General features: G+C 36.7%; 1 protein-coding gene across 2 annotated transcripts in view; it reads right to left on the minus strand.

Moving 5' to 3' along the window:
• LOC102582714 (N-alpha-acetyltransferase 25, NatB auxiliary subunit) overlaps nt 1-9,207 on the minus strand; it is a 66,624-nt gene extending 57,417 nt beyond the window's left edge. The window contains exons 1-6 of one of the 2 annotated variants that reach the window (XM_006344546.2): nt 8,796-9,207; nt 8,596-8,714; nt 8,441-8,515; nt 2,262-2,355; nt 2,039-2,130; nt 980-1,050 (exon numbers count right to left, since the gene is read on the minus strand). In XM_006344546.2, coding sequence (XP_006344608.1) covers nt 980-1,050; nt 2,039-2,130; nt 2,262-2,355; nt 8,441-8,515; nt 8,596-8,714; nt 8,796-9,099 — 755 coding nt within the window. In that variant the 5' untranslated portion in view covers nt 9,100-9,207. Of the gene's footprint in view, nt 1-979; nt 1,051-2,038; nt 2,158-2,261; nt 2,356-8,440; nt 8,516-8,595; nt 8,715-8,795 lie in introns of both variants that reach the window. The other variant, XM_006344545.2, reaches the window with a different exon arrangement.
• Between the last annotated feature and the right edge of the window lie 3,394 nt (nt 9,208-12,601).

The raw sequence follows: 12,601 nt of genomic DNA on the forward strand, positions 1-12,601 counted from the left end.
AAGGGGTGGGGGTAGGGGTGAGGGTGGGGTAAAAATATTGAATTTAAAAACAAATTTTAAATTATTATTTTTTTGGGGGGGTGGTTGGGGGGGGTGGTTTGAGGGTAGGGACCAAATAAATTGATTTTTTCAATATTTTTTTTTTTAATTGGAAGTTGGAAGAGAGTTTTGGAAAATGTTTTCCTTAAGTTTTGAATGGAAGTCATTTTCCTTAAATTTGAGGAAAATGAGTTGATTTGGAAAACATTTTCCAAAACATTTAACCCAACCAAACATGAGAAAATTGGGAAACATTTTCCGGAAAATGTTTTCCTTCATACCAAACACACCCTTAATGTATGCTTTTTCAAGATTGAAATTTGGGGACTTTGAAGTTTCTTGGGTTGTAGTGGTCATCGGAGGAAAAGGATTTAACATGGGGAAAAGAGGTTTAGAAGATCAAGCAGTCTAATTAATTAAATCTAATTGTCAGATTTACATATGTGTGTGCATTAAAATCGTCTTAATCTTTGTAGTTTGGTTGCTGATTCGAACATGGCATTGCAAACAGTGTTATACACACTTCTTTTTTCCTTTTTATGACAGTAAACTCTGGGCCAGCTAACCCTTGTCGAATCCACCAAACAGTTTACTATGGTTGAACAAACACAAATGTAAGGTAATCATGTCCACAAAGACTGGAGAAAACTGGCTCCACACTGACTTTAAGCCATGTAATCCCTCCCAAGCCACAGCAACTAGGTTCATCCTTGTTTCGGTAAAAGGCATCTATGTTCAAATAATGTCTTTAAGAAAATTTACCAAGTCAAATTATCTTCTTTAATATCTCTCAGAATATCAGAAATCAATGCCACAAATCATTCAAGAAACTTCAATGTGGAACACCTAAGAGAGCAGCATATACAAAATTCAAATGACTACAAGTAAACACACGAACAAACAATGAACATGAATCAATCAGCATTTTCAAATCACATACCTTAGTTCTAAAACTTTCTGGAATATGCTGGCTGCAGCAGCATAATCACCTCCTCTAGCAAGAAGCCTCCCCTGTCAACTTGAAGTCAAAGAATGCACATTTAAGGAACGAAAACAATGTTCCCCAGAAAATAAAGGAGAGTACCCTAGGACTAATATGCCACTGAAATGAAATGAATATCCATTTACAGAAGAACAAATTGCTATGCTTTCAAGACACCTCTCGCCTAGAGTCTAACACCAAAAGCAAAAGTTATCTACATTGAGGATTAACATATCGATGAAAAATGCTATTCATACTTTATTTTATTTCCATAAGTAAGGATGCTATTCACAAAAACCTTACACAAATTCGTCCTCGTTGTTCAGCATTCAACCATCAGTGATCCAAGTAGCAATCATGAATCCTAAATATGCAGTTGGGACTTCTGTTTCAACCAGAACTCTCTATCTCATTTTATACAATAGAGGGTCAACCAAGTTTTATGACTACAACTTCCCCAAGCTTCTTCCAAAGTATGTTTGATATTTACAATCTAGGTTCAAAGTTACCATGTTAAAAAAAAATTGCGACTCTAGGTTTATTTTGGACTTTTTTCATACTTCTTTAATATATTGACTTTATTATAAAATGATGGGATTGTTATCTGAAATAATCCCTGATAATAGATGCTTTGACATTTGTAGAAAAGCACAATTAGCGAGAGAACTGCACACTCCTGAACCCAAGGTTGCACCCATTCGACACGAGAACCTAGTTCCAACTTTTTTATAACCCAAGAAATCCTCAAGAGTCAGTGGCGCATGGTTCGAAACTCGGTAGACAATTGGCCTCACCAGGCTTTTGTCTGTGGCAGAATTCGAACCCATGACATGCCCTAACCCTAACCTACACAGCAGTTGTTGCACTCTTACAACTCTATCTAACCCCGGGGGCAAAGGAATATCCTCAAATGTAAAGGAACTCGTCCTTCCTCTTTCAAATTTACTAGTCATTGTTACGACTAGTTAACTTAATCAATGACCAACAAATGAAAGAGCAGAAAAAGGCAGGCAGTACCTGTAAACGTAGTCTATCAACTTCGGTCATTATAAGAGACCCAAATTTTCCGGTAAGAAGTTCCAAGGCATCTCCATATTTAGATTGTTGCTCTAATAAGGAAACATACACAATAAGAGCTGTATAAAAGCATGAAATGTTTCAGTAGATAGAACAAGGTTCAAGCATAAGAGAGCACCAAGCCTGATTACTCATGAGTTATGGGAGAACAAACAAAAAGCACCTTCTGGTTCATGTAAACTATGAGAAGCAATGTGCTTCTTCAGCAGGCCTTCTGCTAAGAGTAATAGCTTCTCTCCTCCATTGCTGCAGAGAACCTATAACAAGATGGAAGGAATATGAGAAATTATCATTCATAAGGTTTAGTTGAACATCAGAAAGTTGCAATAAGATAAATCATTACAAGTTTTAGGATTTATACACTAGAATAGGAAGATTTAGGGGATCAGGAACTGCCACATATACTTCAAAAGTATTTATGGTGAGCATGGATGCACTACAGTTCTACTACTTTTACTGAAGACCAACCAGCAAAATCAGAAAAAGGCACTACCAAGAGTACCTACCATGACAGAGAGCCATGTGTGGCAATCAACATGATAAGTCCACAGCCAAAAAGCAATAGAGGAAGGATGAGAGCAAGATAGGAGCAAGGGTGTAGGGATCGAAGGGAGAAAGACCTGTGAAAGCACATGATTGGAATGAGTGAGTTTTACTCTAAAGGTGTGTGACCTGACTTTGACATAGTCATCCTCCAATCATGAAAAATATTTCACAAACACTGCTAGAGTTAACAAAAAGTTGCTTATTTTTTTCTCCTGCATAACTTCAGAAGGGGCCTCAAATTCAGACAACAATAGCTCTGACATGGAATACAGCATCTATGATATTTTGATTAAATAGGAATGCAGCACATATGATGAAGTACCCATGCATGCATACAAGACAGATATCTTCCCAATCGGAGCTGTTTTTTTCTTAATAAAAGCACCATCTCTGCTCCCCCTCGAATAATATTACTTGAGAGCACCATCAGGTCGTTTGGTTCAAGGAATTAAGCCAAGTTAATCTATATCTATATTGTATTTAAAGTACAAAGCCCTTTAGCAAAATGTGTTCACTTTTTTTACCCATTTAAAAATAGTATTTTACGGTGGAAATATAGGCTTATGCCAGCTGTATATTGTGGAGAGTTGACAAATCCATCAGAAAGATCTGGAGAATGATCCCAGCAGCCATATTTTGGAGCCTATGGAAGGAGAGAAACAGCAGATGTTTTAATGGAATATCAACCTCTTTCTGCACTCTTAAAGCCCCATGTCTAGTTAGTTTATTTGGCTGGCCCTTTTTTGCCACAGTGTAAACAGTGTGGATGACTTTTTGGATTTTGTTAGTTCCCTATCTCTAGTACAGTAGAGTAGTAGGGTTCCCTTTCTTGCACACTGTGTTTTTGTAACTTTGCATCTTCTTGCCCCCAAGGCCTAGCTCAAGTGGCAACGGTGGAGGATTTGTGGCTTAGGTCACAGGTTCATGCCCCACACCACACAAAGTGAAGCCCAGTATTTAAGTGGAGAAGAGAAGAGGGGCGGGCCCATTATCCACCGAGTTTAGAAGGCTGTAATTGGTCCAAAGGGCGGGTCACAAACAGATTTCTCCGTCGTCAAAAAAAAAAAAACTTTGCTTCTTCTTGATGCTTTTTGTTGAAGTATGTGACCATCTCATCTAAAAGCTTAAGCTGTTAGAGAGCACACTTTTATTATTTATTTATATTCTCAACACGCCCCCTCACATGCAGACCTCACGTGCGGACCTGATTTTTTTTCATGGGCCAAACACGTGGAAATTCTTTTTAATTTTGGGTGGTGGGGAGATTCGATCTCAATACCTCTACCAGCTCCGATATCATGTTGAAGTGTGTGACCATCTCATAAAAAGCTTAAGTTGTTAGAGAGAGCACACTTTTATTATTTATTTATATTCTCAACACTTTCTAATATCATTTAATTACTTTACCAAAAGAAAAATATAGTCATTTCATTATTTTACTAATATTAGGACTTTGAGATCAACAAAAAATTTACAGTCCTTTGATTTCCTTACTTAAACTACCTAAAAATAGATTTGAATTTGAAGAACTATTTTGTGTAGGACATTATTTGGGTTTTTCATGGAAGGTGTCCCTTAAAAGCAATTTTTCTGAGTTTAAAAATCATATTGCCAAGATGATTCACACTTTCAGTGAAAGGTCTTTGGCCTCATGATCCACTTGTGTGTCAACCTTAGATGCCTTTTTAAATTGACGGAATTGAACGGTGCCATATTTTTCTGAATGCGATTCTAATTTTCTACTTTTGGGAAATGAAATTTTATTTCTTGACCTATTTATGAACTGTTTCTCAACTAATCAAATTCTCTTTTGTTCACCTACGAGTCTTGCCAATTGATTGTTTTCTCATTGAGCCAATATTTTTTGCTTGTAATCCAAACACAAGCATATGTTAGGTAAACTTTTACCTTTTATGTTCTCTTAATTACCTTGTATATACATTATAGGCCTATTCTTTATGTACTTTATTAGGCATAGTTATACATAGATGCTCTATAGTATTTACATGATTTATGTGAATATTCCAAACATGTCCATATAGTTCTGATGATCTGTTTTTTTATGCAGTAAATAATTCTATTAACATTTGGGGAAACCCCGTATACAAGTCAAATACAAAAAAGAAGAGAACCTACACCAAAATATGGTTCTCAACAAAAGAAATTCAATCCTCTAATTAAATTGGGACCTTGTAAGTACACCCAAAGCAACTAAGGACAAAATACTACACTGCAATTTTACATTCCATTCCTTCAAAGGCCCTCCTATTTCTCTCTTTCCAAATGGCCCACATGATTATGAAGGGTGCAACGCACCAAGCCCTCGGGCATCTCTTCCCTCTTTAATGAATCCAACCTTGCAAAGCCTCTTCACTGTACCTGGCATGACCCAATGCCTCCTAAACAAATTGAGGGCCATCCTTTATAAACGACTAGCCACCTTACAATGCAAAAGAAGATGATCTACACATCCGCCTACACTTTTACTTATGAAATCCCAATTGACATAGGTGATTCTTTCCCTTTCCCAGATTCTCTATTATTTAGATCACACCCCTTACCGCCAACCATGCAAAGAAACAAACCTTCCTCGATGCTCTATGGATCCAAATGGGGTCGTGGGGAAAAGTACCTTCCTTTCTCCCTAGCAAACACTTAAAAAAATATTAATAGCGAATAATCACTATTCTCCCACCACCTCTATATATCTGATAAGTTGTTTGGTGTCTCTAGTCCGTACAAAAGCTCTATCAAGTTATGAAATTCTCCAATCTTCCAATCTTGAAGGTTCCTACTGAATCATAAGTCCTAGTGAATAGCACCTCATGAGACCTACAAATTTGTTTGACTTTCATCCCTCTAGCATGAACAGCGATATAAGTTAGGGAAGGCTTCCTTCAACTCGATCTCTATGCACCACTTATGTGCCCAACAACTAATCATATGCTTATGTCCCCAACCTTAAAAGAGATATGTCTACAAAAATTTCCAACCCATTCATGATACTCCCCCACAAACCACACCCAAAAGGAGTTACAATGTTTCTAGTCCTCCGTCCAGCATCTACTGTTCCATATTTTTCCGCTACCAGCCCCCTCCAAAAAGCATTATCCTTCATCCCAAATCTATAGATCCACTTCCCCAACAGGGCTTTATTGAACACCTTGAGATCTTTAATGAGAACCCCCATTCATTTGGAGATGTGACAACTCTCCAATTCACAAAGTGGAACTTCCTAATGCCTCTCGTTGAGTCTCATAGGAAGTTACATTGAAGTCTTTACAATCTTTCAGTCACTTTGTTGGGGCCTGCAGAAGTGACATAAAATATGGTATGAATGTTAGAAAGAGTGCGATCAAAACTTTCTTACCCCCTTCCGACATATACCTCTTTTGCCATCCCTCTAGCCATTTCTCAACTCTCTCAATCACCATATTTTACATTGCGAGATATTTATACTACCAATATTCAAAAAGGGGTATAAAACTGATTGTTATCATAGAATGTTTGCCATGAATACTCACGATGTTCTCCCCCTCACGTATGAGATTTAAGGACATTTGTTGTACATGTTATTTTTCCTGCAACATACCTTTCTTTTATAGACATGGTGAGAAATATAGGAGAAAAATATTATTGACTTAGGTATCTACAATATTACACTGAGACCCTATTTATAGAAACTAAATTAGACTCCTTTTCCAACTAGGACACTACAATACAATCTTTTTCTAAGTAAGATTCTATATACTATTTCAATTTCTATTCCTATTCTAAGTAGGATTGTATATATTATTCTTGTTCCTATTTCTATTCTTAACACTCCTTCTCAAGCTGGTGCATAGAATTCATATATACCTGGCTTGTTACAAATGTAATTACCGCAAGGACCGATGAGGGGTTTGGTGAGATATTTGCAAGTTGATCACTTGACTTCACAAAATTGACAATCAATCTCAATGTGCTTAGTCTTCTCATAAAATACTGAATTTGATGCATAATGTCGTTAAAACATAGAGTGATAAATTCCTGAATTATAGTGTTGAACTTCCAAACCAAACTTGAGAAGATTGTTTCAAACCATAGCGTGACCTTACGTAATCCACATACAAGGCTACTAAACTCCCCTGAGCAACAAAATTAGGTGGTTGCATCAAGTATGGTATGTCATATTTTCTTGTTATGCTTCTCCACGTTCCAACAACGCTAGTTGATCAGGCAATCTTCGCAATGAATGGCCTGATAGGGTGAATTCCATAAAGACTATGAGACATGTTCTAGACATCTATTCCATAGGACAATGCAAGGAAAGATGATTACATCCTCCAGACTAGACTATAAAGCATCGATTTCTCCATGCAAGGCCCATTTCATGAGATTATACTGCATGAGGAAACATATCACTGCAACAACGTGCCTTGTATAATCCTGTAAAGTGGGGTTTGCGGAGGCAAAAGCGTATGCAGACCTTATTCTTACCTCAGAAGTAGCGAGGTTGTCTCCAATAGACACTTGGCTCAAAGGAGGCAACACATCACTTTTGGAGGAAATTTAGTTAGCCCCTTTTAATAAGACTATCTTGTGTGAGGCAAGCTTTACGTCGTACTATCCATCATTACTTCGTCTATATCTCAAACCTTGCGAATGAATACCTTTTACATTGCATCCCCATTTACCATGTCCTCTATTTGTGCATTCAAATAAATTTTCTCCAACGTATGTATTAGCGCCAATAGTTATTCTATATCCCATTCTTGACAATTAATAATACTCCACATGCGACCACTTTATTGCTAATGAGGTCGTAAATTGAAAAACAATTGTCCGTGAAGTGTGACTTAGGTTTTAGATTTTGGGTAGTAGTAACAAACTTAGGCAATTACATCCATCGTCTCAATGTTGCAATGAAATTCATCATCTAAATGCTTTTTATGCTCATTACGAAAGCTCTAAGATAATTGTTGGAGATTTCTATCCAAGGTTGATTATTGAGGGGGTTTGACATAACAACTAAGACTGATGAAGAAATTTCAACTCCGCACCTCTTATTTGTGAATGATAATGTGACTCTTCGTGAACCTCAATAACAATAGGTAAGAGTGTTGTTTAGTATCTTGATTTGGTTCGAGGAAAAATATTTGGGAACTAATGCTAAACTGAGAAGTACAAAATATATGTTGTCTAGCACGAGGATGATGGATGTTGAGCTTCCGACCAAACATTTGGTTCTACCTTTAGGAGAAAGATTCAGGGATGAGGAGTGTTGACGACAATTGTCAATTTTGGAATAACATTATTGGGATAGAAGAATCAATATTCTCAAAAATTGATAAAGTCAAACTTGTGAAGCATCTTAAATACTTATTTCTTTCTTCTTAAAATCAGCAGTGAAATTCATCTGCTAGAAAACTTGATCCCGATACGTAACATTGCGAGGCAATCCAACTTGAATGAGTGAAAATGTTGATTTTTCCACATTTTCACAAATCATTCAACTTTGCGTTTGTGAGCTTTGCAAAGCATAGCTGATCACAATACTCAATAAAAGGAAGAACTATGCGGTAGACTGACCACCAACGTAAAAAAAAATGCCTGCATAGAGCAGAATGACTATGAAGACCATACCTAATTAGGTATTAGTTGATTTCTTGATAGACTTGCTTCAGCATAGGATTAGAATTAGTTTTTGACCTAAAGGAAACTTAAAAAGGAAGACTAGAAAACAAATAGAAGCAAGACCTGAATTATGTTTGTGGTGGTGGAGCAAAAGTAATGAAAAAGAAGTGAAGAGAGAACCTGCAATTGAATGCTGCATACCGCCCAAAGCAGGAACCTTTCTTCAGCAGCAATCTTGTACATTTTAATAGCTATCTACAAAGGATTAAGGAAATGAAATGTGAGGTTGTGTTACAAAATGTAAAAAATTGTAGTTGATAATAGATGGTGCCAACCTGTTGTTGCTTGACAAAGGAATATTGACGCACATAGCAGTTGAAGAGACCCATCATTAGATCCAAGTTATTTGGAAATTTGGCGTAAGCATACTCGTAGCAACTTGTGGCCATATCCACTGTGAAGATAGAAAAGAAAATTTTAAAAATATTAATGAGTGAGGATTTGAGTGGAAAGGGAGAAAAAATAGAGTACTGACAGTGATCAAGTCGTTGGAAGACAATCTGTAGAGTGCTGAGAGTAAGATCATCAATCAAGAGAGAGTCATTAGTGTACAAAAGGTCTTTGGCATTTAAGGAAACCGCAAATGCTTCTTCAGATTTACCCATCCTTTCCAAAACCAAAGCTTTAAGTGCCAGAGCATATGGAGAATTGGGGTATTTGGAAAGAAGAGTGGTGCAGTGCTTCAGAGCATTCTTGAACTGCCGAGAATCAATGGCATCCCAGATGGGTCGAACTCTACGCTCCGGTATTCCACCCGCTAAACCCAACTTTGACGCCATTCCACAAATTCAATTCTCACTTCTCAATTCTCAATTCTCAATTCTGATGGATGTTTTGTCGTCCTATTTTAACCAATTTCAGTGTCGGCTACACACCAGAAAACCTAATCCATCCTTATTTTTATATTTTTCTTCTTCCTTAAATAAAAGGATATTATATACCTAAAATGTCACTCAACTGTATTGACACAAAACTATCCTTCATCCACTTTTGGGCCTCCAATATTATTTTTTTGGCTCAAAAATACCCTCGCATTGTATACTCATAAGTTGAATGGAGGGTAATATTGTATCAAATTTCATAGTTTAAAAGCATTTTAGGCTCTTTTTCATTAAAATAATTTGAAATTACTTAATATATATGTTCACATGATTGACTTAATTTTGAATTTCATAGTAAATTAAAAATAAAAAAAAAGTTAGGCATCTACTCTCTATACTCCTCCCCTCCCCCATCACTTCCTATCGCTTCCATTTTTTTTTTCTATTTGGATCTTGTCCACCATTTTAAATTTATTTATTTTCAATTTATGAAACAAGAGAGAGAAAATAACGATGCATTCATATAGAAATAATTAGTTCAATAAAAGATTACTTAATTAAGCAAATATGTAAGAATATTGCATATTTTTTTTGTGTATCCAAAATTCAAAATAAAAGAATAAAAATATTTGTTTCTCTTATCTTTGCCCTCATCCCGCCATAACAATAATATAAATTAAAAGAATATAAACATGTGAGTTCATTTTAAATTTGAGTCTCGAATATCCTAATTAAGAATAAGAGATTAAAAAAAAGAATAAAAGAGAGAATGACCAAGACATTTGGATAATTGAATTTAAAATATTATATTAATAAAAATAATAATATATTTTAGATGGACAATCAATTGGTGTGAGTATGGGTTTTAGTTGGATCCCCATTTATGAGTTGGGTTACGTTATAATAAATTTGAGTTGATTTAAAATAGGCCAATAGGAAGATATCATGAAATTAAAAAAATCAATATTATTTTCAAGTGTATTGAGTCAAAATATGAATCATGTGTGGTTTTATATAAAAAAAAATATGATTTTTATTATTTATTTGAGAAGGTTTAAATTTTAACCAAGCACATTAAGTAAGTTAATAAATAAACATTTAATAATTTTACTTTAAGGGAGCTATTAAAAATAAGACAAATATGAGCCAAATGATTAACATCGAGGGTACTTGAGCCAAAAGGTGGACACCAGGGATATTTTAATTCAATTATTGGAAATGGATCAGAAATACCCTTCGTTTGATTTTGGGGTCAAAAGTACCCTTACCTTTGGTGTATTGGCTCATCTTTACCCCTCAAAACTAACAGCTACCATGTCACCTTAAAAATCACATAAAACAAATTTATTTTTGCTAACTTGGAAATTCAATTTTTATTTAAAAAAAAAATAATCTAAAACATAATTTGCCATCTTCATTCTTCCACCTCTTTCTCTTTAATTCCTCATTGTGAAGAATTGAAATCACTTAAAACAATCAAATAGATAAAATTGTGAAAGGATTTTGACTTATGGAATACTCCCTCTAGGTTACATTTCATATAGCAGTAATTTGATCGGATATGAATATACTGTGTTTGATGAGATGATGTGGCTGGGATAGCTCCTACGATGAAATCTTTCATATTACTCATATAATATTACTCAAGAAATAGTAACGTGTCAAAATGTGAAGAAATCGTATATCGAATGTAGAAATTAAGAGTGAAATGGGATTTATGCACCCCAGGGTTATTCATGCTATTGTCAATTCCTTGATCTCCCTCCAAGTTGTGAGGACCTCATCAGTTCTAAGTCGTTAAGTGAACGTTGATTCCTCCATTGGAATTGATGCACCATTCGCATACTCAAGTAGACCAGTATAAGCAAATAAGCAATCATTACTTCATTATAAACACAATATATACATGTTGTCAGTTGCAAACAATCCCATTTTGACTCTGATTTCTTATACTCATTTGATTCAATATCATCCAAGTTATCCATTTGATTGTTTTATGTGATTTCAATTCTTCACAATGAAGAATTTTTAAATTCACTGTCATGGTTAAAAAGAGAAAGAGGTGGAAGACAGGAGTATTTGAGAGCCAATAGGTATATGGCAGGGGGCATTTGGGAGCCAATAGGTGGATAGGGGTAGTTTTGTACCATTTTCAATAATTCAATCCGAACAGTTCGGTGCGGGTCCCACGATTCCCATTTTGACTCCAAATTTGACCTATCTCCGTTTGTTGTGATTTTGGTGTCTAAACGACCGTACTAACGTTGTGATCCTTTATTCGATAGAGTGGCAGCGTTCAACGGTCGTTTAGGAAGGAAAAGCTCCGGCAAAGTGATTTGGAGCGCGCACGATCATCCTTAAGGTAGGCTACAACTTTCTTTCTTTTAGATTGAGCTTAATTGTGTAAAAGCAGGTCGATTGGAGTGAACTGGGGATGGGTACCAGTTTCCTATTTTACTTTGATTAGATACCTCATGTTAGGATCGATTGGCCATATTTCGGGTGTAGTATCATGTTAACCGGTTTAGTAGAGTTGCATGTTTATGTGCTAAATGTTATTGTATACTTATATGCTATATGTTGTATGCCTTGCTTATCCTTAACCGTAAGCATGATGTCCTTAGTCTAGGTTAGGTTAGCATTGTCTTAGACTTATGACCCGTGTGGGCTAGATAGCCTTGACTTTCTGCTGACGTCGTTTCGATGACTTAGCTCCTTGTAGACTAGAGTAGCAGACTTGAGTCTGATAGTTTGAGCCTTAGATTAGGCGTTATAGCTGCTTGTTGCACTTCTGTATCTTCTCCCTCTAGTCCCGATGCGTTCTCGAAGGTTTGGTGCAACACTAAAGGTGTGCGATTGAGATAGTATAGGCTTGGAGCCTTTTCTATGATTTGTTAGAGTGGACGACGTTCCATGGTGGCTGTTGTTGGATTGGATCCTATTAGAGATACCATCACCCCCGGGGTCGTTCTTTCTAGCTGGGCTGGGAGCATATCGCTGGCTGGGTAGACTTAGTGATATAGGCGACCACCCTCGGGCCTCTCTTTCTAGCTGGGCTGGGAGTGTGCTACTGGCTGGGTGTCCCCGGGTCGCTCTTTCTAGCTGGGCTGGGAGCTGACTGCATGGTAGGACGACTCGCGATATCTACCTCACTCACGGGTCCCTTTTTCTAGCTGGGTTGGGAGTGGACTGTTTAGTTGGGTTCCCCCTAGGGTCACTCTTTCTAGCTAGGCTGGGAGTGCACTGCTGGCTTGGTGGAGTTTGATGGATTATCTTGGTTACTTTGGGCTACGAGCCCGGTTTTCTTCTTTCTCTTTAGACTTAGTTATTATGTGTACCTGTCGGGCTTATGGGGGTCCGTTCAGGTTTTATTTAAACTTGTGCACGAGTGTACGTTCTGGGCTTATGGGGTCCAGTTAGATTTAGTTTAGTTGTACTTAATTTATTTCTGGTATGCTCG

This window comes from Solanum tuberosum, unplaced genomic scaffold (genome assembly GCF_000226075.1).
Source record: "Solanum tuberosum cultivar DM 1-3 516 R44 unplaced genomic scaffold, SolTub_3.0 scf00057, whole genome shotgun sequence".
NCBI classification, from domain to species: domain Eukaryota; kingdom Viridiplantae; phylum Streptophyta; class Magnoliopsida; order Solanales; family Solanaceae; genus Solanum; species Solanum tuberosum.